The sequence below is a fragment of the Megalobrama amblycephala genome, linkage group LG4 (assembly GCF_018812025.1).
Source record: "Megalobrama amblycephala isolate DHTTF-2021 linkage group LG4, ASM1881202v1, whole genome shotgun sequence".
In the NCBI taxonomy this organism is placed as follows: domain Eukaryota; kingdom Metazoa; phylum Chordata; class Actinopteri; order Cypriniformes; family Xenocyprididae; genus Megalobrama; species Megalobrama amblycephala.
Genome location: NC_063047.1, coordinates 2,087,181 through 2,113,492, shown reverse-complemented (window position 1 = coordinate 2,113,492; position 26,312 = coordinate 2,087,181). Strand labels below are relative to the sequence as shown.

Sequence of the window (26,312 nt, the reverse complement as noted above, 5' to 3'; positions counted from 1 at the left end):
GGCACTGCTTCACCTGAGGGATCACAGCATTATTATATTATTCACACAGAATTTCCAGTCAGCAGGTCTGTTCTTACCTGTCATGTCGTGGAGGAAGTTATAATTCTTGCCCCAGGTCCAGTGATTCATGCATTTAATAATGCTCGTCCAAGCACCTGAAAACAAATGCACTCTTACTAATTAAGGTCTTCAGTTTTCAGGCTGAGTAAATAGTTCTTTTGGCCTTCTTGTGGTTGAAGCATAAGTTTCCTGCCACTTGTTTGTCTCCTTGGTTACAGATTGATTAGTGTTTGAGTTCAGCTGTGTCTTGTTAATTACTATAGAGGGTATGCATTGACCGGAACGCGCTCCCTCAGCTGGACTGAGTGGCAGAAGAACCTGCTGCGTGACTGGATTTAATAGGGGAAACTGCGAAAACGCGAGTAAAACAAACAATTACACTAAAGGTTGGACTCGAAAGTGTTCTTTATGACATGTCAAATAAACCTAATCCATGGATATTGACATGCAGCCGGGAGTCGTGTTTCCTGACATTTATATGTGCCTGATTTTGATGCTGGGGAAATACATAAAGCAAATCGGCCTGTGAACGCTTTATATAAATACAATATAGTTAGGTTTAAATCCGAGTAATCACTTATATCAATTTTATATATATATTATACATATACAGGGATGGGCAGTATTTGATACATGTATTTCAAATACAAAATAATATTTTGTAATTTGTATTTGATAGGGTTGATGAAAATGGCTTTGTGTTTTGTATCACTTTATACTTTAGTGTTTTGTATCACTTTATACTTTAGTGTTTTGTATTTTTAAAATACTGTAAAATACTTTGTAAGAAGTCTACATGATGACATCATAAAAATGCGGCTTCTGATTGGTGCTTACTCAGTAGTTTGCAGAGACGGTTCATATCAGATAACCGTGGAAACTCCACATGACTTTGGCCTCCAGAGAGATCTGTAAAAAGACGGGACATGTACATGTTAGTGAGTTCTTCTTATTCTAGTATGTATTTTTTTTGGTTTCATGGTTTGATTTTCATAATTGTTTTAAAAGTTTGCCAAAAAGATACTGTAATCAATTTTTTAAAATGAAAAGATAACAGTGGAAACTATAACTCATGCTGCGTTCCAGATGAGGTTGGACGAAATGAAATGTCCCACTTCAGACCTCAGTGAGTTCCAGTCACTCATACGTCACATTCACATGTTGACCACATGACACAATGAGAGCATATTGCGTATTTGTGTTGATTATGGCAAAATAGAATAAAAATGACATAAAATCGCTTTGAAAATTGCTGGCGAAAAGCAAAAACGAAGGTAACATTACATGAACTTAATGTCTAATGTTAAAGTTTGTTTTTACATTCATATTCATTGGCGTCAGGACACAACATCTTGGAATTGAGTCAAAATGACGCATCTCGCTGAGGTCGGGGCTAATCGATGTACCCCGAGTTCACGCAAAATGGCTGACTTTGAGTGGCGTTCCAGACGTTATTTCCTAGAAGGAGGTGAGAAAAATCTAAAATATGATCTATCTGGAATATAGCGCAAGTAAGGATATTTATAGGCAAATACTCAAAACTGGTTTAGAGATTGTTACCAGCATAAAGATTGTTTTCTGAACTTAAGAAAGAACTGCTACTCTAATTATGTTGATTCATGTTTTATTACTGGTTCTCTCTCTTTCACTTTTTGCTTGTAAACTCATTTAGTTTCAATGTTCATTTGTCGTGGATTCAAGCTATTATGACACCTTCCACTGCATATAGTAGCCTGAACTTCTTTCATTTATTTATAGATAGACATAAACACAGAAGTAAGCAGTTTCATGCAAAATCCATATCAACAGCTTAAATATAAATAGGCTGATTATTATAGGTTTACGACAGTGATTTGGGGCAAGGCAAAAACACGGTTTGACAGTTGGATTTGTAATATATTCCCTTGTTATTTTGTTCATTTTGACAGTGTAGTTTTGATTTTGAGTTCTTATCGAGAACAATGTTGGCTGTATAGACTTCTTGACTACATGTTTCATTACAGGGTCAGACAAGTATTTTGTCTTTTAATAGAACTAACTGGTTTTCAAAAGAACTAGAGGATAAAAATATCTGAATCTTGAATCTTAAATATCTAAAATATTAAATGTACAGTGGTATACGTATCAATCTTGCTATAAAATCAAAAATTGCATTTAAAATTTCCATCCATTTGAATTATACAGTTTTAACACAAACTAATAAACTTAATGTAATGCATATTTGTCAGTCGTACATGAATGAATCAGTTTTCTATAATAGTGCTAAAGTGTTTTTTTCTTAATTCACAATAACCAGGTTGAAACAGGTTCTGATCTGTTTTATTGATGTGTGACTGACAAATATGCATCACATTACGTTTATTAGTTTGTTAAAATAATAGATGGAAATTTTGGTAACACTAAGGTAAGGTGTAAATCAGCATCCTGACAACTCTAGAAAAGTGGTGTGGAGAATGGATGGATGGATATTAGAAACAGTTCAACCTACCAAATGGCCAACCAATCCGACCTCTAAAATTGTTGATTACATCCATGGTGTAACTCTTCATATTCAGTTTTTCTGCTTTTTTATCAGCAATTCTCAGTCTTTCCACACAAATTTTGCCTCCAGAGAGATCTGTAAAAAGACAGGACATGTACATTAGTGAGTTCTTCTTATTCTAGTATGTGTATCTTTTTTTTTTTTTTGGTTTTATTTTCATAATTGTTTTAAATTTTTACCAAAAAGCAAAAATTGACTAAAACATTTTTTAAAATTACATTTAATCATAAACAGATGCTTTTATCCAAAGCAACACTTACAAATGACACATTTTAAATGCAGATATGATATGAAATATGGCCTTTTGAATTTTATACAGTATTTAATTTTTTTTTTTTTTAGTTTTCTTCTCAAATCTGTGTCAAAGGCCCATTCACACCAAGGACGATAACTATAACGATAACTATTTTAGCTTTCACATCGTCCAGACCAAAGCACAATATCATTCTGTTTACTAAAGGGCTAGTTCATCCAAAAATGAAAATTCTTATTGTAAACCTGTATGAATTTCATTATTCTGCTGAACACAAAAGATATTTTGAAGAATGTCTGTAACCAAACTGTTGATGGACCCCACTGACTATATATATATATTTTTTTTTTTCCTATGGAAGTCAATGTCCATCAACTGTTTAGTTACACACAATCTTTAAAATATCATCTTTTATGTATAAAAGAAAGAAACTAATTGACAGTGAGTAAATTATGACAGAATTGTCATTTCTGACTGAACTATCCCTTTAAAGTAATTCATGTGACTCCAACCTCAATTTTATGAAGTGACGTGAGTGCTTTGTTTGTGCAAAAAACAAAATGTAGCACTTTATTTACAAAATATTAATCTTGATATTAATATTTTTATGTGAACTAACTCTTTAAGCACAAGCTGCAGTTTTGTCATCTGTCACTTTAAATGCTTGAGCTCTTTAAGCAGGATGGATTCTGATTGGCTGTCAATGTTTCTACTGTTCATCAGCTGGAAAAATCATTCTGAAAGTGATTCCAATGATATTGTTTCTCTGCGCCGTTACAGTTGTGGTGTGGACTCTGCTATTCTTTTATATTTAGAGCGATTTTAGAACTATATCTAGTTATCATCCCTGGTGCAAATGGGCCATAAAACTTTAAGACGTGAACACAAGGCTGTGATGGACATACAGACCAATCAGTGGCTTGTTACCGTTCAGTGATGTCCTGATGGATTCATCAAAAGCAGAAGGATCTTTGCCAGTCAAAACAGAGAGATTCATGTCCACTAGGTTCATGAGCACCTGGTAACACTCTTCTGTAGCTGGAGCGTTTGGATCTTGTTGTCTGCGCTCTGATAGAGGGTGCAGTAGCACTTCTCGCGTCCCGGGTTTGAATCCCGCTGCAAAGACTTCTTCCGACCCTGTTCCGCTCTCTCTTGCCAATGCTTCCAGTCTCCTCTCATGCGGTTCTATAGATTAAATTTACATTTTCAGATTCACTTCAATGTCACATGATCCTTCAGAAATCATTCGAATATGTTGATTTGCTGCTCAAGAAACATTTCTGATTATTATTGATGTTGAAAACAGTTTTGCTGCTTCGTATTTTTGTGGAAACTGTTGATGCACTACTATTCAAAAGTTTGGGGTAAGGTAAAAATACATACTTTTATTCAACAAAGACACATTAAATTAATCAAAAGTGACAGTAAAGACATTTATAAAGATTTCTTGTTCAAATAAATGCTGTTCTGTTGAACTTTCTATTCATCAAAAATCCTGAAAAAGTATCATGTGTCATTTCAACATTGATAATAATCATAAATGTTTCTTTAGCAGCAAATCATCATATTAGAATGATTTCTGAAGGATCATGTGACACTGAAGACTGGAGTAATGATGCTGAAAATTCAGCTTTGATCACAGGAATAAATTACACTTTACTAAATATTCACATAGAAAACAGTTATTTTAGGTTGTAGTAATATTTCACATTATTACTGTTTTTGCTATATTTTTGATCAGATATGCCTCATGAGCAGAAGAGACTTCTTTAAAAACATCAAATCAGGGCTGTTAAATAGTTTTAAAACTTAAGAAATGCTTTACCCTTTCCCATTTCCTCAAGTATTGTTTCCTTTTGTTGAAAGAAATCTGAAAAACAAAACAAACAAAAAAATCAAATGGATGGTAATTAAATAACTGTTAAACTTAAGTCAAATTAAGGTCAGAACCTTTTATCTTTTGCCAGAGAAGTTTCTTAATCTCCACTTCATCAGCTAAAGCGCTTCCGCATAGAGCTGCAGAAAAACAGACAGTAAAACACTGGACACAGGTACAACATAACACCCTAACACAACATAAATAGCACATATTATTACGCAATAAGCTAATACAGACCTGAAATTTAGGTAAATTTTGTACAGTGTGCGATGTAGAATATAAACTGATATTACAAATATTAAACTCCCCTTTAACAGAGTTTGTTACCTTGCAGGTACAGCATGTCAAATTCATCCTGCTGATTTTTCTTGGAGCCTTTGTGAAACTTGCTGCCAAAGTTGGAGGCGTCCACAAACGCTCCAGTGAGAGAATAACCTGCTTCATGAGGAGTGATCTCAAACCAGGGGTCTGCAGACAGAAACACGTCTATATAACAACTGAAACAAACACATTATCTCTCTCTCTTTCAGACAAACACAGACCTCCGATATTGCGTTGTTTGCACTTCTTGTCGATCACGGTGTAGATGGGAAACGGGACTTTACCGTCTTTACTCTGCTGGCTCCACTGCTCTGTGAGTGTGTGTTCGTCGATCTACAGAGAACACAGTATTCACAGCTTCATGTTATTGTAGAGACCGGGGACAAATACATTCAATTTCTTCAATCACCAACAAGTTCAACTTAAAACTTGTGCAACAACAGTCCTCTTGACTCAAAGCCTCAAGTATCTTTACATTTATGCAGTGAGAGACTTTATAAAGAGAATTTTACTGAGAAAATTAGTAAATTTCATCATTTCATTCATGCTTGAGATAAAGAAATATGACTGCTGAAGTACAAAAGTCATTTAGGAGATTTTACTTTTCACGTCAGTTTTATCTCTATGATGTTGGTTAAAACGAGTGAATATGCTTTACACTGTATTTTCAGATATAGTCGATATAAGCCAGATTTTATTAATTAACAAATGACTCTTATGAACCTGAGTCAAAAACACACAGCGCAACCTGTCTAGCCTGATTTACGTGCAAATCACTCTTATGAAACTGTTCTTTGTAGTGAGTCAAAAACACACAGAGGAGCAACATGTGCACCAATTCATGAACAAATGACTCTTATGAACCGGTTCTTTTTAGTGAGTCAAAACACAGCGCAACCTGTGCAGCCCAATTCAGTGGACCGCCTTTAAATCACTGAGTAAACAGCATGATATCAATAACATGTTGTCTGTAAAAATGCTACTTTTCCCTGAGTAGTTTCGAGAAATATTTATTTCCTGTTTTTTTTTTCCTCTTCACACAACCCCTGAAGAACTTGGTCTTACTTCCGACGAGCTGCTTTAAAACGATATGTGTATTGTGAAAAGCGCAAATTTGACTTGATTTACTTAATATTATACATATTGTTAATTAAATCACATAAGTCTTATATTCAGTGGATTCATTATTCATAACATCATGTTAATTTTATCACCTATCTGTGTATTAATTTTGTGTTATATTCTCTATGTAGTAGTCTAGACCTATCCCTATAAGCTCAGAGATGTTTAGAATAAGTTGATATGCTTAATAGAAAATGTCTGTTATTTGATTTTTATTTTTTAAAGTAAGATGATTACTTTGTGGTCCCTCTAGAGGAATGCAACTGTTTTGCATATTAATATACTCAAATGTCCATAAATCCACAAGAAATATGAATAACTGCTTGCTTTGGTGTTGTCACTCCTCATAGTCCTCGTGCCATCCTATAAATAATTTTCTAGATCTGTCCCGGGTCATGAATAGGCTATTTACAGACCTCTTTCACATATGACGTGATGACCATCACTGCCCAGATGTCAGTCAGACTGAAGTGGTCTTTCCCATAGTAATATTTCTTCAGTTTGGCAAATGCTTCTTTCCAGCTGACTCCAGGACCGCTGAGTCTCTTGATGATCTTGTTTTTCACAGTCTCTAGTTTGGTGGACCAGTCTGGATCCTGATATACGGAGGCCATACACCTTCAGAGGAACAACATATGCAGTCAATTTTGGCATTCAACCTGTGTGTGTGTGTGTGTGTGTGTGTGTGTGTATATGTGTGTGTTTCTCAGTGTTCATACCAGGTGGATCCAGAGACTCCGCTCAGATAAAGGATGGAGTCCAGAAGACCTGTTTTCTGGAGCTGAACCAGGGATCCCAGCAATCCCACCATTGCTCGTTGTCCTCCTCCAGAACCCAGTAATGCAATGTTTGGCACCTCATTCTAAAACACACACACCACTCAAAGCATTATATCCTCCTTATTTTTAAAGTAAAAGCCCAGCTAACAGGTAAATTTCGCAGAACTTTTCTGGCAAGGTTCTCTTAAATTTATGAACTAACGTTCTTGAAGTAACGTTAATTCAATGTTATCTGGTCTTTAATAATGTTCTCAAAACATTAACATAAAGTTATTTAAACATCAGTCATGGAGCGTTATTTATTTTCTAAAATGTTTAGTTAGATGTTCGTCTAACATTTTTAAATGCAACTTGTTTCAGATTGTTCAGAGATTGTTCAAAGTTTCAATAATGTTTGCAAAATGTAATGTTAAAAAAAACTGGACGTTTTAAACATTCAGAAAACATAACATTTGTATAACTTAATGGGAATGTTAGCAAAAGATTCTTAGAACATATTTTTGTTTGCTGGGAGGGGTGTGCCCGAATATTAAATCCATATCCGGAAAAGCACGGGGGAATGGCTTTTTTTTTTTTTTTTTTTTGAGCATTTCACTTGTCAAATAATCATGCAACTTCTTGTGAAATGTTTTTTTTTAGTTTGACACTCCCTAGCTACAGGGTATGCACGTGACGTTTTTGTTCATATAAGGCTCTTTTTTACAAAGAAAAGGCAAAAGACTGAATGGGCTCGACACATTACCGGAGGAAGATAGCGCCTCGCCACGCTTGCACATGTTAACGCATTAATAATGTTGTGTGATATTTCATTTATGTTTGTTTCTTTAACACACATTAACATTATCATGTAGTCTTTTATATTTATATAATTTAATATAGTTAGCCAATATTACACGAAGAGCACCATTTTTCGGCAAACGCGGCGCTGAGCTTCGCGTCAAGGAAAATAGTGCGAAACCTTGAAGTCGGCAGCATTGATTTATGTCTAAATGAACTGTCGTGAAATAACATGTCTAAAAACACATGCTGCGTGGAAAGAGCTTTGTAGCACCGGCCCGTACAAATAGCTTTGATACAAAACCTGAGCGTATATCACGTTTAAAAACTGCATAAAGCAACGACTCCAGGCAGAGAAACGCTGGATTTGCAGTTGGCATGCCGCTGCTCAGGGAGGGAATTTTAAACTTCAAAATCGTCCTGCAGTTATGAATTGCATGGATGCATCTATGATACTTGTGTTTACAACTGATCAATTAAATAGTCTGACCATCTGTATCCATTCTGCATGAATTCGGCGTGTTTGTACAATGGTTGAACTAACACTGACGTAAACTATACCTATGAACTATATGATGCTCTCTTAGCGGTTGCCGATTGAAATGACGATATAACATTGACTAAGTTCCTTACGCGGATTTAAACCTACCTGGCATTGTAGTTCAACTATGAAATATTCACAGAGCTAGATGGTGCTTTATGTATTTCTACCATCCGTCGGGTCAGGCACATATATAAATGTCAGGATAACACAACTCCTGGCTAGCATGGGCGATGCTCCATGGATTAGGTTTATTTGACAAGTTGTAACTTACATTCAGCTTCCAACCTTTAGTGTAATTCGTTAGTCTTTACTCGCATTTTCGCAGCTTCCACCTGTTAACTTCCAGTCATGCAGCAGGTATTGTTGCCACTCATTCCAGCTGATCGGGAAATGCTATTCGGTCGCGGAAAGTGACGTCGATGCATGGAGTTATACACACCGCATGTGCTTGCAATCTCGAAAGGGAAAATACAGTCCTTTTGGTCATCTAAACCACGCCCGCCTAGGAGACTTACACGGACTGTCAATCGCAGTGTATTAATCAACCCGGCCAGATCGGTTGGCAACGATTCTGGTAAAAACAAATTTTTCTTTGGATTACTTAATATACGATCGCTTTCCACTATATATATTATATATATCTTCCAAGGGGTTTTTTCCCTCCTAGGACTTTTTTCCCAGTGTTAGCACGCTGGGTTTTTCTCCTAGGGGGTTTTTTCCACCCCTGGGAGTCAGCCGACATTGGCTTAATGTAGCACCATCTTGTATATGTTACATATTACCACGCTTGTTTGTACAGCTTATTTTTAACCACTTCCCTTTTTTCTGTGCTTCTAATATGTAAAGCTGCTTTGAAACAATTACCAATTGTAAAAGCGCTATATAAATAAATTTGACTTGACTTGACTTGACTAAAGGACTCCTGGTGTACGATCTACTGTCTGACCGTGAGTTTGACTTTCTCTGTCTAACTGAGACTTGGCAGAAACCACGACTTTTTCCATCTAAATGAGTCTGTTCCCCCAGGATATAGTTATGTTTGTAAATATTGTGATACGGGAAGGGGAGGGGGGCTAGCAATACTTTATAAAAAGAAATTGAAAGTATCTCAGTTAACTTTGTCTACATATTCTTCTTTTGAGTCAATTGCCATAAAAATCAATGGTGCGATTCCAACCATCCTCATAACTATCTACCGCCCTCCCAAGAGCAACAATGCCTTTTTAACTGAATTATCTGAACTCTTGACTTATCTGTGTTCCATATCTTCAAATGTTATCCTTCTGGGTGATTTTAACATTCATATAGATAATGTCAGTAATGCATTTACAAGCAAATTTTTATCATGTTTGGATTGCTTTGGTATACACCAATTTAACACACTGCCCACTCATACTAAGGGGCATACTCTTGATCTTGTTTGCTGCTCTGGTATAACACCTTTTAATTGTACTGTTTCTGATCTATCCATATCAGATCACTTTCTGGTGTCATTTTGTGCCAAACTGGCCATTTTTAAGGTAAACCTGTGTCGCCCGATTACATTTCGGAATATTAAGAACATTGATTTGCCTACACTTGCTGATGAACTTGCCATTTTTTCCAGTAAATCTGATTTCACTACTGTTGATGAACTGGTAAAATATTACAATGATGGACTGAACATGATTTTAGATGAATTCGCACCTGTGAAAACTCGAAGTGTTTCATTTGTCCATTCAGCTCCTTGGTTTACACCTGAACTGCGTGAACTTAAAACTAAAGGTCGTAGGTTAGAGCGGCTGTACGTCAGGTCAGGCCTTACTGTACATAAAGACATGTATGCTGAACATATTCAAAATGATAAAAATGCACTAACTACAGCTAAATCCGATTACTACTCCAATGTAATTGGAGCTAGCAATGGGAACTCTAGGTCTCTTTTCTTGGTGGTAAACAATATTCTGAAACCACCTGATTCTTTTCCATCTGATATGTATTCCACTCACTTATGTGATCGCTTTTTGACTTTTTTTACATCTAAGGTTGAAAAGGTACATCGGCAATTACTTGTTGGTACTCTTCACAATGACTCTTGTCAGTCTATCACTCACACGCCTCCCCACTCTGTTTTTTCTAACTTTACACTGCCAACTATTTCAGAGATAGAAGGTCTGATAGGTAAATCTAAATCTTCGACTTGTCAGTTAGACCCTCTACCAACTCCTTTAGTAAAAGCTTGTTTACCAGCCCTTTTGCCGTTGATTACTAAAATTGTGGTTTTGTATCTCCATCTCTTAAATCTGCTATTATTACATCTATACTTAAGATACCAGGGGGTGATCCATTTGATTTTGAAAATTATCGTCCAATTTCAAATTTACCATTCATCTCCAAGGTAATTGAAAAGTGTATTGCAATTCAAATTCATGAACATCTGTCCAATAATAACTTGTATGAACAATTCCAATCTGGTTTTCATCCCCACCACAACACTGAAACTGCTCTTGTCAGAATAACCAATGATCTACTGTTGGCAGCTGACTCTGGGCTTTTAACTATACTTGTCCTTCTTGACTTGAGCGCTGCCTTTGATACTGTCTCACATAACATACTTCTTGACAGATTAGTTTCCATTGGTATTACTGGCACTGCTCTGTCTTGGTTTAGTTCATATCTATCTGGACGCAGTCAGCGTATTCAATTAAAAGGTTTTGGTTCAAGACTATCTACAGTCATCACTGGTGTTCCCCAGGGTTCTGTTTTGGGCCCGCTTCTCTTCATTATATATATGCTCCCTCTTAGTGATATTTTAAGGAAATATGGTATTAATTTTCACTGTTACGCGGATGACACCCAACTTTACCTGTCTGCCAAACCTACCGGTTCTTTTCCTCCGCCATCTTTGTCAAGCTGTTTAGCTGAAATTAAAGACTGGCTTTCAGCGAACTTCTTGAAATTAAATGGCAATAAAACTGAGGCTCTGCTTGTTGCCACTAGATCTGTTGTGTCTAAATCTACTTGTTTCTCTTTACACATTGACAATACTGCAATCTGTCCTTCCTCTCAGGTTAAAAGTTTGGGTGTCATCATGGATAGCACACTATCTTTTGAAGCTCAGATTAATAATATCACACAGATTGCATACTTCCATTTGCGTAATATTAATCGTCTACGTCCATTTCTTTCAAATAATAATACTGCAGTTCTCATTCACGCACTAGTCACCTCACGTATAGACTACTGCAATGCTCTTCTCACAGGTATTCCCTCCAAATTGCTGCATAAGCTTCAATTGGTTCAGAATTCTGCAGCTTGTGTTCTTTCTAGAACACCTTCATCACATCACATTTCTCCAGTTCTCCAGCAATTGCACTGTTTTCCAGTAAAATATAGAGTTGAATTCAAAATCTTGCTACTCACTTATAAGGCACTTCATAATCATGCACCACAATACCTTACTCAACTTCTCCAGGTTTACACTCCTTCACGTGCACTTAGATCTTCATCTTCAATTTCTCTTGCGGTACCTCGGATTCGACTTACTACTATGGGTGCCAGATCTTTTAGTTATGTTGCCCCTTGCCTATGGAACTCTCTTCCCCTCAATGTTCGCAATAGCGAGTGCTTGTTGACTTTTAAAACGCGTCTTAAGACATATCTTTTTATACAGGCTTTTTTATAGCATGTTTTATTGAGACTTAAATGCACTTTATATGTATATGCTGTTTGTTTGTTTGTTTGTTTGTTTGTTGTTTGTTTCTGTCTTATGCAGTGACCTGTATATTGCTTGTAAGGTGACCTTGGGTGTTCTGAAAGGCGCCATGAAATAAAATGCATTATTATTATTATTATTAAATGAATCAGCCGTTTGAATGAATCGGTTGAATCTCAATGACTCGCTCATTAACAGGAACTTGCTGCCACCTCATGATGGGTTAAATTTCATATTTAAAGTAGCCAATCTTCTCATTTTATAAATAATTTCAAATAACAGTATTTAATGTTTTATATTTTCAACATTTCAAAACATTATTTATGCATCTGTAACTGCTCTTGACTGATTAACTTTAATAAAGTTTAATTTATAGACAGTTATATTATACATTAGATTGCAATTTCTGTACCTGAAAATCTCCTGCTTAAGCCTACATAAACCTGAAAAGCACCATTTATTTCATTTATGATCTGTTGTATTTATTTGTGCCATTACTTGTATTTTGATGAGTTGTTTTCGTTTTATTACTGTTTAACTTACTTACATTTTAAATATTAGTAATCTAGTAGCTTTTGGTGTTATAACCTTATTTATTAAGGATACATGTATCAGAAACAACAAAAACAATAATTAGGCTTATTTTATAGGCTCATTTTCTTTTCTTTTACTTTATTAATTTTTTGTTGTGGGGCCAGAGAAAATTTTGGCAGGGCAAGTAAAATTAACCACCAGCTCAACTGGGCCAGCAGAAAAAACTCCTTAGCATTGAGCCCTGAGTATGCATTAAGCAATCCACATATGGCTTGTGTTTCCTTTAATTATAAAACACTCAATTTATAATTTGTCTAGTTTTAAACACGATGCGTAATTGGCGTCAAACCCTATAAAGACAGCTGTGAAAAATTATCTTGCATTATTGGAAGACTTGGCAAACAATGCGCTCTGCAGAGTGCAAAATGTAATTAAACCATTAAAATAGAATCCAGAAAATTAAAACACAAAACAGAATTTGGTAAAAAAAAAAAAAATAAAATAAAAACTTTAAAAAAATAAAAAATAAAAAAATATTGAGGGGAAAGAATAAAACGTATATCATAGGGCCCTAAAAAAATATTTTTTTTTTGTTAAACTTTTAATAAATTGTTGGTAAATTGGATAAGTTTCATTATTTAAGTTAATTGGACATGCTTTACTAAAATTTAATTTAACCATTAAAATGGAGTCTAAAAAAATAAATAAAAAGGAATCCAGAAAAAATAAAACGGAAAAAACGGAATTTGGGAAAAAATAAAACAGATTTCATAGGGCCCTAAAATATGAAGTGACTTAACATTTGATGTTCATCGGCCACAGCACCATTCACAGGTCATCTCAGATATATGAAGTATAAAATAAGAAGCTTTACCTGACGGCACTTTATCTGAAGCTTCTTCAGGCTTTGTAGAACAGATTTTCTCCTTCCGTCTATAAACTCTGCTTCATTCTTATTCAGAGAGGGTTCGATTCGCACCTCACCGCTGCAGCGACAGACAGAACAGTCCTGAATTTAACTTATTTGATATTTAGATATTGAATATTCTAGATTTCAATGCAATTCAAGTCTGCCGTTTATTTTGAACAGTTATTCTCAGTTAGACTTTAATTGTGTAAGTAATAGTACAAAACTTATTTTGAATGCTTCCATGAATCTGAGCAGGATTACATACCATTTCCTGGGGTTTGGATGCACTCATCTGTAAAACAATAAAGTCCACAGTTTCTGTTATTTGAGATTATACTCTCTCTCTCTCTCTCTCTCTCTCTCTATATATATATATATATATATATATATATATATATATATATTTACATATATTATATTACTGTCTATAATACAGCTGATTGTTTGGGACGTCATGCAAATTTACATCCTTATAGTTTTTATTCTTATACAGTCAGTTAAATAAAATGTAAGGATCAAAATAGCAGCACTGTAAAGTTTTTTTTTATTATTATTTATTTATTTTATTTTATTTTATTTTTGAGCTGTATAAGTCCTTTTAACTTAAATTAAACTGACTTAAAGTTTGTTCCAAACATACAAACATATAATTATTTATAGTATATTTAAAGAACATTACACAGATTTTGATGTATAGAAAATTGAAAACTTTGTCATTAAAACCAATTTAAACAGTCAATTATCATATTTCAAAGCAAATTACAGAAACATATAATTTATAATGCCATGAAACCTTTTAACTGCATTGCTATTGCTGAAACGACATTATATATTTTTAAGCTTAAAGTAAATACTTACTATTCCTGTATATCCTGAATCTTCACCAGCAACACCACAGCAGCTGTTATCTTGACATCTGGACAGAAGATGCTCTTTATATGGCTCTGAAACTACACTGCAAGTCCAGACATAATCATGACGGTGAGGTTATGAATGATAAATTATACAGTCATTCAGGGACCAGGAACATTTTGATATTTTCTTGTAATTAATCATGCAAACTCTCCACATACACCACTTCTTTCGTTTTGTTTAGTTTTAGTTTTAGTTTTTGTGGCAGGCAACAGGTTGATCTTATTGAACATGTTTATCTAAGGCTCTTTTTACAAAGAAAAGGCAAAAGACTTCAGACACATTACCAGGGATAGGGATGCTTGCACATGTTAAATTAATAATGTTGTGTGATATTTCAATTTATGTTTGTTTCTTTAACACACATTGACATTATCATGTAGGGATATTCTAGAAAGTAATTCATAGATGTGAGTCAGTATAATGATCCATATATACGGGCAAGCAGATGTGCCTAGAATATGAACACACTCGCTAAATTGTATGTTACGATTTTTCCATATAAAGAATATGCTGCTAAATGCATTAAGACGGTGATTTTGGAGGACCAAATTCCATTCCACAAAAGGTTCTTTTAGATTTTTAAAAAGTTCTTTACATAGAGAAAAAATAGTTATTTTGAGAACAGTTCACTGTAAGGTTCAATGGGAAACAAAAATGGCTCTTCTGTGGTATCGCTGCAAAAAAACAATCTTTTGGAACCTTTATTTTTAAGAGTATAATGTAAAAATATTGTCTTCAATGTCATTGTCTTAGCAGTAGATAGACCTAGTGTTTTTGACATGAGAAATTTGTTTTTGCTGTATGTTGTTTTAGAACATTTGGTCATGTTAAGAAACCAGGTTGATCTGGTCTGGCTGGTTTTAGGAGGGCACCGCCTTCAAAGATGTCCTCTTTTGAACACAAAACCACAGTAACACTTTAGAATACTGATCCTTCATTTAATGAATAACTACACAGGAACAAATGTGTAATGCATTATTAATACTCTAGTAAATACTATTAACTAACAATTGATGAATTAGTAAGTAATAGTGCTCAGTTGAAGGTGGTAGTTCACTATTAGCTAATCAGTAACTACTATTTTCTTTCATACCTCCCAGAGAACTACGAAGAATTATATAGGAATTAACATGAATGATGAATGTATAAATAATTATAAAATGAAGCAAAGACTGAAGTATTACCAAATCCTTCAGAAGGAATTACTGATTATTTGGATCAGTATTCTAAAGTGAAGATCATGATAACCCACTAGTAATTACTTACCAAATACATCAGAAGAAAGTCCTGTACAAAACTGTACAAAAACCTCAAAAGTTCACAATGACTTCAGTAGTTTCTAGCTATCATGTTTTTCCCTTTAGAACACTAGGGGTTACCATGACCTTTACTTTTGAATTAATTACACATTATGCATCATTCATGTTAATTATGAATCTGTATAGTAGTTCTTAATAGTTTTCTGGGAGGAATGAAAAAACAGTAGTTACTGATTAGCTAATAGTGAACTACTACCTTCAACTGAGCACTATTACTTACTAATTCATTCATCAGAGTTTCTTGTTAGTTAATAGTGGTTACTAGAGTGTTACAGTTTTTTACAATCGCTAGGGCACATTTCTCAAAACTTAGTACACTTTTTCAAAACTCTTCACACAGTTCTCCTAACCAACTTTCATCTTGGCACAGAGGTTAACTTCACATTCAAAATGCACTAAATCTACCAAAACACTTCATTCGTGTCTCAAATCAACTCATTCTTCCAGAACACTAGCAAAGGTTTTCACCCAGTAAACACATTTTGTCACTCATAAAACACTGACCTAAAAACACTAACATCAGTTAGCATTATACGTTTTCTTTTTTTAAATTTCTTTACAAAACAAGAATGACACTCACTACTGCTTATAATTCACTGCAGTTTATGTTACATGGGCCATGTTTACATTACAGTACAAAATTATCTGAACAAAAAGACAGAACAAAAAGTTTCCCCTTTTGAATGAATGATAATGAAAATGAAAGACTACAGTTTTTTACAGACGCTAGGACACATTTCTCAATACTTAGGTCACTTTTGCAAAACTCTTCACACAGTTCTTATAACCAACTTTCAGCTTGGCAAAGCAGTTCATTTCACATTCAAAATGCACTAAATCTACCAAAACACTTTATTCAGGTCTCAAATCAACTCATTCTTCCAGAGCACTAGCAAAGGTTGACAGCCGACAAACACACTTTGTCATCCACAAAACAATTACCTAAAAAACACTAACAACATGTAGCATTATACAATGTTTTCTTGTGTAAAACAAGGACACATCTCTGTTTATAATTCACTGCAATATATGAATCAGACATGATGCAGAATTTGTCAGTATTTTATGTCGTTTATTATTTTATTTATTTTTTTGCACTGAGAAATTCCAAAATACAAGAATTTGTATACACACCATCCACTGATACAGATACAATTCAATTGTTTTTATAGCATTTAATTTTAAATATTTGTTTCATTAAAATATTACTGTAGGAATGTAGCATATTTCTGTCTTATTCAGTTTTGTATTATGTTATTGTTTTGAACATAAGTTTAACAGTTTTGAAAACAGTATGTAAGCATGTGCAAATTGGCCTGTACGTACAAAGAGTTTTGGCAGTTCTTGTGTCTGAGTGAGAAAAGAATTCATGAAATTTGAGAGATGAAGTCATTGAATGAATTTTGTGCCAAAGCAATGATAACTGATCCTCAGTTTAGCCCACACAGACTTCTGTTGTGCTCACTGTGTGAAGAGTTTTGCAAAAGTCACCTAAGTATTGAGAAATGTGTCGTAATGTCTGTAAAAAACTGTAATAATGCATTACTCATTTGTTCCTGTGTAGTTATTCATTAATGAAGAATCAGTATTTTAAAGTGTTACCAAAAGCACTCTCAGTGTGATTCATTTAAGTAACACTGAAGCAGAGTTATAGTTAATGAGATAATTAATGCGTTATAATTGAGCAGTAGTGATGAACACCTGCTGTTAACAAGCAGAATCACTGACTACATTTACATGGACACCAGTAATCTAATTATTGACCTTATTCTGAATAAGACAATATTATGATTAAGGTTTTTACATGAGTTGCTTTTAGTATATTTTTTTCATGTTCCCGTTTTACGTTATAGAACATAGATTGATCAATGGCAAACGTCATTAGGCCTACGTCCCCATGGCACGCCGTCCGACGTTCTCTACAGAATTTCACATATCACCACACAGTTCGTCTTTGTTATGGTACCATACACAGTTTTTGGGTGTTACTTTAACACTTTATAGAGAGGGACCATATGTAATCTGAGCAGAGCTGATTTAACTCGGGGGATTTTCCTGTGTGGTAATCCCAGACTGCTATTACAGTGATTTTATCTCTCACATGAGCCATGCGTCAGTTATTTTTTATTTTCCATTTGAAGATCCTGAAATGGAGGATGAAGATATTTACCAACAATCAGTGGAAATGAATCACACTGAGAGTGCTTTTGGTAACACTTTAAAATACTGATTCTTCATTGTTTTTTACAATCGTTAGGACACATTTCTCAATACTTAGGTCACTTTTTCAAAACTCTTCACACAGTTCTCCTAACCAACTTTCATCTTGGCACAGCAGTTAATTTCACATTCAAAATGCACTAAATCTACCAAAACACTTCATTCATGTCTCAAATCAACTCATTCTTCCAGAACACTAGCAAAGGTTTTCACCAGCAAACACACAGTGTCAGTCATAAAACACTGACCTAAAAACACTGACATTAGGTATCATTATACAATGTTTTCTTTTGTAAAATTTCTTACAGTTTTTTCTGAATGCTTAAGCGCTAATCGTGATTCTTGTAGCACAATTTCTAAAACTATTAATACGTATAGCAAAACCACTCACTGAGTTTGCAAAACTAAAAGCACAAACACTGCTTTGCACTCAGTTTGCAATTTTGTAACACACACTTTGCAAAACTGTAGGCACAATTCACTGCACAACACTCTTTTTGCAGAACGTTAAACACAACTCACTTCTTACACTCAATTACCAAATTTCCAACACACTCCTAGCAAAATTATACACATGTATGGCTATCATTAACACTATTTTGCCAACTGTCTGGCACACTTTCACATGTGAAAACTGTTTTAGATAATTAGTTCACTTTGCAATCAGCCTAAGCACTATAAATAAGCCACAGGTAAGCTGTCTGTGTGGAGTACAATGGAAGGAGCAGTAAGAGTGAGAAGAGTGAGAATCAGAGGAGGCCGAGGTAGAGGACGTGGAGGTGAAGAAGTTGGAGGAAGAGGACGTGGAGGTGAAGAAGCGAAAGGGTTAGAGGAAGTTAGAGGAAAAGGACAGGGAGGAGCAAGAAGAGGACGAAGAGGGGAAAGAGGAAGGGTAAGAAGAGTAAGAAATAGAATAACTGATGACATCAGAGCTACAATAGTGGACCATGTCATCAACCATGGGATGACCCTGATGGAAGCTGGCCAACGGGTTCAGCCTAATTTGAGCCGCTACACTGTGGCAAGCATCATTAGGACATTTCGAAATGAGAATCGGTAAGTACTTTGTAGCACTGCCATACTCTAATGAGAAACACAACAGTACCATACATGCAAAAATACTGAAATTGTTACTTTACAGAATTGCTAGACATCCAGATGTTGGGGGCAGAGGAAGAATGTTCACTCCAGAGCAAGAGACCCATATAGTGAACACGGTGATTGCCAATAATGCAATAAGACTGCGCGAAATACAGCAGCGCATAATTGATAATGACACCATCTTTCAAAATATACACAGTGTAAGCATTTCTGCACTAAGTCGTGTACTTGCGCGCCACAGAATAAGAATGAAGCAAATTTACAGAGTTCCTTTCGAGAGAAACACAGAACGTGTAAAGCAACTGCGATATGACTATGTGCAGGTAAGCTATAGTGTCATTGGTTCTGAATTTGGAAGTGCATACTGTAGTGCTGTGCATGGGCCTGATGTGTTGCATTTGTTTTGTCTTGTCCAGAGAGTGATGGAACTAGAAGCAGATGCCATGGGACATGAGCTACTTTTTGTAGATGAGGCCGGTTTTAACCTGAGTAAAACCAGGAGACGTGGCAGGAACATTATTGGACACCGTGCCATCATCAGTGTCCCAGGACAACGTGGTGGTAACATAACCATGTGTGCAGCTATAAGCCAAAATGGTGTTGTTCACCATCATGCAACCATAGGCCCATACAACACTGCACACATTATTGCATTCCTGGACACCTTACATGACATGCTCACTGTTCAGAGACCAGAGCATACCCGATATGTCATCATATGGGACAATGTTAGTTTCCATAGGGCTGCTTTGGTTCGCAACTGGTTTACAGACCACCCATCCTTCATGGCACTCAACCTCCCTCCATACTCTCCATTCTTAAATCCCATCGAGGAGTTCTTCTCTGCCTGGCGCTGGAAAGTGTACGACCGCCATCCTCATCAACAGGTAGCCCTTTTACAGGCAATGGAGGAGGCATGTGGAGATATTGACCAGGCATCATGTCAGGCCTGGATACGGCATTCAAGGAGATATTTTCCCCGGTGCCTTGGACTGGAGGATATCGCATGCGATGTGAACGAAATTTTGTAGCCGGACCCAGAAAGACGACATGATGTAGGCTGACTGTCTTTTTTTTTTCTTTTTTTTTTTGTGAAATTACTATTTTGTGTTCTGACTTTGTCTTGGTTTTGATGAGTGTGAATAAACACCAATACTTGAAGTTTGGATCCTTGTATGTTTACATGACACTATGACAAAAGTATGACCTCAAATTGACATCTGTAAACAGAGAAAGCAAAAGCCAGATGTGTTTTGTATTCATACCATCAGTGTGTAGTTGGCACATTGTGTGCTTAGTAGATGATGGCTTGTGTTTACTGTTTGATACGAAAACACCATTTTTACGAAGGTGTGAAGAGTTAATCTAGCTGTGTTCGCTTTTGCAAGAGAACTACAATGTTTTGATAATTGGGTGAAAGGTTTTCTTATTTGTGTGTAGAGTTTTGCAAAAATAGCCAATAGTTACAAAAAATGTGCTTAAGCAATCAGAAAAAACTATAACAACTCCAGATTAACACTCTCTATTGTTTATAATTCACTGCAGTTTGTTACATGAACCATGTTTACATTACAGAACAAAATTATTCCAAAGTTTTCCTCTTTGAATGGATGATTATGAAATTGAAAAACGAATGCTTGTGTAGGTGTTCAGTTTCATCTAATTGCTCTGATAGTATTTGATTTTTTTAGATTCAGCATGTATTTCATTACAATATTACTGTAGAAATGCAGCATATTTCTGTCTTATTCAGTTTTGTATTATGTTATTGTTTTGAACATAAGTTTAACAGTTTTGAAAACAGTATGTAAGCATGTGCAAATTGGCCTGCACGTACAAAGAGTTTTGGCAGTTCTTGTGTCTGAGTGAGAAAAGAATTCATGAAATTTGAGAGATGTAGTCATTGAATGAATTTTGTGCCAAAGCAATGATAATCAAATTTATTTATATAGCGCTTTTACAATTTGTAATTGTTTCAAAGCAGCTTTACATATTAGGAGCACAGAAAAAAGAGAAATGGTTAAAAATAAGCTGTACAAACAAGCGTGGTAATATGTAACATATACAAGATGGTGCTACATTAAGCCAATGTCGGCTGACTCCCAGGGGTGGAAAAAACCCCTAGGAGAAAAACCCAGCGTGCTAGCACTGGGAAAAAAGTCCTAGGAGGGAAAAAACCCCTTGGAAGATATATATAATATATGTAAATGGATATGGAGATCAAAATCTGAATTATACATTTTTATTATAGAGATTAAAAATAGATTATATATAAATATATGTAAGCGGATACGGAGATTTAAAAATCTGAATTATAGATGCAGCCAGAACTGGATCTGTAGGCCCATTGTCTCCTGGGCTACGTTGTAGTCAGGTCCAGACACAGGTTCTCCATCTGATCTGGATACGGCCTGGATCCAGCACCCGGAAAACCTCAGGATAAGCAGAGAGACAGATATTAGCGTAGATGCCACTCTTATTCTGATGTACAGGTATATCTAGTGTTATAGGAAATGTTCTCGGTTCCGGCCGACCTAATTATTGCAGCGTAACAATCCTTTAACGGATTTGAAAAATGTTAATGTATTGATAATGTGTTATGTGTATGCAAGAGCAAAGAGATGTGTTTTTAGTCTAGATTTAAACTGACAGAGTGTGTCTGCTTCCCGAACAATGCTAGGAAGATTGTTCCAGAGTTTAGGTGCTAAATAGGAAAAGGATCTGCCGCCTTCAGTTGATTTTGATATTCTGGGTATTATCAACTGGCCTGAATTCTGAGATCGCAATAGACGTGAAGGACTATAATGCACCAAGAGCTCGCTTAGATATTGGGGATAATTGATCCTCAGTTTAGCCCACATAGACTTCTGTTGTGCTCACTGTGTGAAGAGTTTTGCAAAAGTGACCTAAGTATTGAGAAATGTGTCCTAGCGTCTGTAAAAAAACTGTAATGAATAACTACACAGGAACAAATGAGTAATGCATTATTACAGTTTTTTACAGACGCTACGACATGCTTACATACTGTTTTCAAAACTGTTAAACTTATGTTCAAAACAATAACATAATACAAAACTGAATAAGACAGAAATTTGCTACATTCCTACAGTAATATTTTAATGAAACAAATATTTTAAATCTTAAAATTAAATGCTATAAAAACAATTGAATTGTATCTGTATCAGTGGATGGTGTGTATACAAATTCTCGTATTTTGGAATTACTCAGTGCAAAAAAATAAAAATAAACAAACAACAAAATACTGACGAATTCTGCATCATGTCTGATTCATTCCAGTAACATATCGTAACAGTTCGTATGTACGGGAAGGAGGCGGGAAACCGGCGAACATTGAACAAAACTTTAATAGGAACAAAGAACAAAACGAAAGTAACGCCGGCAGACCCTCGCGGACGTCTGCCGGCCACACAAACATAATAAAACATAACGTAAAGTCCAGGCCTGGTCCTCTCTCGTCCTTCACTGACGTCGCTCCTCCTTTTATGCTCCCGGATCTCCTCCGTGAGAGACTCAAGGCTGGTGCGCCTCCCAGGTGGAGCTCATTAACAACACTCGCGCCACCGGCCTCGCGCCGTTCTCTCACGGCTCTCGCCCGCCCTGGTCGCCACACATATATTGCAGTGAATTATAAACAGAGATGTGTCCTTGTTTTACAAAAGAAAACATTGTATATGTTACAACAGAGACGGCGCGGAGGCAGATGTATACGCAAACACTGGTCTTCCACTCGTCCCCCTCGCGTATCTAGATGAGGTTGTACGTGCTGCGGAGGTCCAGCTTAGTGAACACAGTGGCACCACGGAGATGTTCCAGGGCCGCTGGGACGAGGGGAAGTGGATACCGGAACTTGACAGTTATTTTGTTGAGGGAGCGATAGTCTATGCAGTGCCGCCAAGTCTTTTTAGCCATGAAGAAAAAGCTCGAAGCAGCAGGGGAAGTAGACGGGCGGATGTATCCTTGGTGTAGGGCCTCTTCGATGTATTCCTCCATGGCCTTCTCCTCCAGTACAGAGAGGGGGTAGATCTTTCCCCTAGGCACTGGCTCACCCGGTAACAGATCGATGGCACAGTCCCATGGCCGGTGTGGAGGCAGCTTGGAGGCATGTTGCGGGCAGAAGACGACGTCGCTGAAGGGGGCGTAGCAAGATGGTATATCCACTGAACGTTTCTCAAGGGGGCTTTCGATGGAGGTGGCACAGATGGAGATGTCTTTGGAGCGTGGAGACTTGGGAACAGGAATCTCGGAGAAACAATTGGGAAAGCAGTGTTCGCCCCACTTCAGGATCTCGCCCGTGAGCCAGGAGATGGTTGGATTATGCTGCTCCAGCCACGGGCGCCCTAGAACCACGTCAGCGGTGGAGTCCTCCAGAACCAGCAGATGAAGATCTTCAACATGTAGAATACCCACACGGAGCTGAAGGGGACCCACACATCGGCTGATCTTCCTGCGACTCAAGGGTTTGCCTGTGATGGAGTGAACTTGGTAGATGGTCAGAGAGGGCGAAGTTTTAAGCTTGAGTTGCCGGCAGAGGGAGCCGGAGATGAAGTTTCCTGCTGACCCTGAATCGAGGAGCGCCACCACTGGAACAGATACGTCAACAGCAGTGAGGGTTACAACAGTAGTGAGTGGTTTCATCTTTTGAATGGAGGGAATGATAGCACTCACCATAGGACAAGGAGGACGAATTGGGCATGCAGAGATTACATGCCCAGGAGCACCACAATATAAACATAGATTCAGGGTCAGCCTTCTTTGACGTTCGGTAGGCGAGAGACGTGAACTGTCGAGTTTCATGGGTTCGCTGGCTGGTTCTGGAGAGCTGACGGGTTCGGATCGGCGGAGGAAGGGGATGGGGAGTGGCTGGCCCTGGTGCTCTTCGAGACACGACTGCATACGAGAGCCTACGCGGATGGCAAGCTGGATGAAGCATTCAAGGCCGATGGAATCCTCGTATGCAGCGAGATGCAACCGCACTCTGGGTTCCAACGCCTGACGAAAGGAAGTGATGAGAGCTTGTTCGTTCCATCCACTGGAGGCGGCTAGCGTTCTGAACTGCAGGGCATAATCATTCACAGATTTGGATCCTTGTTTAAGATTATAGAGTTTCTCACCAACTGATGAATCAGAGCGGGGTTTGCCGAAGACCTCACGGAAGTGAGAGACGAAGGTTGAATAGGATTGAACTACGGAGCCCTTCTGGGTCCAGAGGGAATCCACCCAGTGCAACGCCTTGCCCTGCAGTTGTGAGATAATGAACGCAATTTTTGCCGTGTCTGTGGGGTAGAGATGCGGTTGCATCTCCAGGACCAACTCACATTGCAGGAGGAATCCGCTGCAGTCCTCCGCCGATCCCGAGTAGGGTGCTGGTTTGGCCATGGGACTGGCGTGAACCGCAGGTGGAGGTGAAGGAACGGTGGATGCGGAAGCAACGGCTGGTGTTGGTGAAGGTGGCTGATGCTGTGACTGTGGGGTGAGTGCTCGGCGCAAAGCGTCCACGAGCTCTTGGAATGGGTCAGATGAACTCATGCTGATATCTTGTTGGTTGGGTCCGGTCTTCTGTTACAACAGAGACGGCACGGAGGCAGATGTAAACGCAAACAATGGTATTTATTGATATCAGCAGAGAATCAGGTGAGTATTGAGCAATACTGGATGCAAACTGAGAAGCAGAGAGATAATACTGTCCTTGTGTTGGTTGCAGACTGGAGAAGGATGACGAAGCTGGAGACAGGAGCCTGGAACACTCACACACAGATGGGGAAGCACACGAGGAAGACTGGAGACGCGGGAGACAGGTAAGTATCGAGTAGGAGTCCTTAAGGTAAGCATTCAAGAGCGTGAAGTGCAAACGAGACCGGACAGTGAGTGTGTGTGAGTGTGAGTCTTTTGTAGTGCGGGTGATTGCAGTGCTGATGATGTGCAGGTGGCGGTAATTAGTACTCCGGGGATTGAGTGCGCTGGTATTGGTGAGAGGTGGAACCTGACGTGTCTGTGACAGTATAATGCTACATGTTGTTAGTGTTTTTTAGGTAATTGTTTTGTGGGTGACAAAGTGTGTTTGTCGGCTGTCAACCTTTGCTAGTGTTCTGGAAGAATGAGTTGATTTGAGACCTGAATAAAGTGTTTTGGTAGATTTAGTGCATTTTGAATGTGAAATGAACTGCTTTGCCAAGCTGAAAGTTGGTTATAAGAACTGTGTGAAGAGTTTTGCAAAAGTGACCTAAGTATTGAGAAATGTGTCCTAGCGTCTGTAAAAAACTGTAGTCTTTCATTTTCATTATCGTCCATTCAAAAGGGGAAACTTTTTGTTCTGTCTTTTTGTTCAAATAATTTTGTACTGTAATGTAAACATGGCCCATGTAACATAAACTGCAGTGAATTATAAGCAGTAGTGAGTGTCATTCTTGTTTTGTAAAGAAATTTTTAAAAAAGAAAACGTATAATGCTAACTGATGTTAGTGTTTTTAGGTCAATGTTTTATGAGTGACAAAGTGTGTTTACTGGGTGAAAACCTTTGCTAGTGTTCTGGAAGAATGAGTTGATTTGAGACACGAATGAAGTGTTTTGGTAGATTTAGTGCATTTTGAATGTGAAGTTAACCTCTGTGCCAAGATGAAAGTTGGTTAGGAGAACTGTGTGAAGAGTTTTGAAAAATTGAACTAAGTATTGAGAAATGTGACCTAGCGATTGTAAAAAACTCTAATACTCATGATGTTTATTGATAGTTCCAGTGCTTGATCCTCTACGTATTCCTGTATTTTCTAATGTACTCAATATTATTTATGTCTGTTTAGTTTGTGTCAGAAATTTCTATTCAGATATTATTACATTTCTTGACCGTTGTGAAATTAATAAGACCATTTCAAACATTAATTTCAATAATATTATCTAACTATGGATATATATAATATGGATTTTGCTCTGATCTGCTCCACCAGTTTCACTCTGATGTTTTTTCCAGCGACCTTCATGAGATGATCATCATCAGTGATCATATATATTATATATTACCTTATATAATATATAAAGTACGTGATATGCAGGTATACAATCACTGTTGATTGTAACATAGAAACATGAATTTTCTGTAAAGCTGCTTTGAAATGATATGTTGTAAAAAGTGTGATACACATAAACATACTGTATGTTCAAAATACAAGAAATGTTAAAAATGCTCAAAAGGTTATAAACAGAAGCTTGTGACTGGAGCTCTGGATTGACCAATCAGCATCCAGGCCCAAACCAATCATCAATAATAAGCATTTGTGTTGTTTGCTGTGTGATGTTCATGACAAGGAAAAACAGTATTTTTAGAGAACAG

At 37.0% G+C, this 26,312-nt stretch overlaps 1 protein-coding gene across 1 annotated transcript; it reads right to left on the bottom strand.

Moving 5' to 3' along the window:
- Positions 1-1,079: 1,079 nt before the first annotated feature.
- On the bottom strand, positions 1,080-13,707 carry LOC125266031 (cytosolic phospholipase A2 gamma-like). The gene is made up of 10 exons (XM_048186518.1): positions 13,681-13,707; positions 13,380-13,514; positions 6,897-7,039; positions 6,594-6,795; positions 5,277-5,388; positions 5,062-5,202; positions 4,806-4,871; positions 4,681-4,725; positions 3,783-4,040; positions 1,080-2,677 (listed from the first exon to the last, which is right to left on the bottom strand). The coding sequence occupies exons 1-10, from the start codon at positions 13,705-13,707 to the stop codon at positions 2,529-2,531; spliced, it is 1,278 nt and encodes a 425-aa protein (XP_048042475.1). The 3' UTR covers positions 1,080-2,528.
- Between the last annotated feature and the right edge of the window lie 12,605 nt (positions 13,708-26,312).

Bases quoted from the DNA above. Each gene is read 5' to 3' on its own strand.
- LOC125266031 (XM_048186518.1), bottom strand. From the start codon at position 13,707: ATGAGTGCATCCAAACCCCAGGAAATG. The intron at 5,203-5,276 runs GTCTGTGTTTGT...TTCTGTCTGCAG, and splicing joins CAAACAACGCAATATCGGAG to ACCCCTGGTTTGAGATCACT. The intron at 4,041-4,680 runs GTAAAGCATTTC...TTTAATCTATAG, and splicing joins ACTTGAGGAAATGGGAAAGG to AACCGCATGAGAGGAGACTG.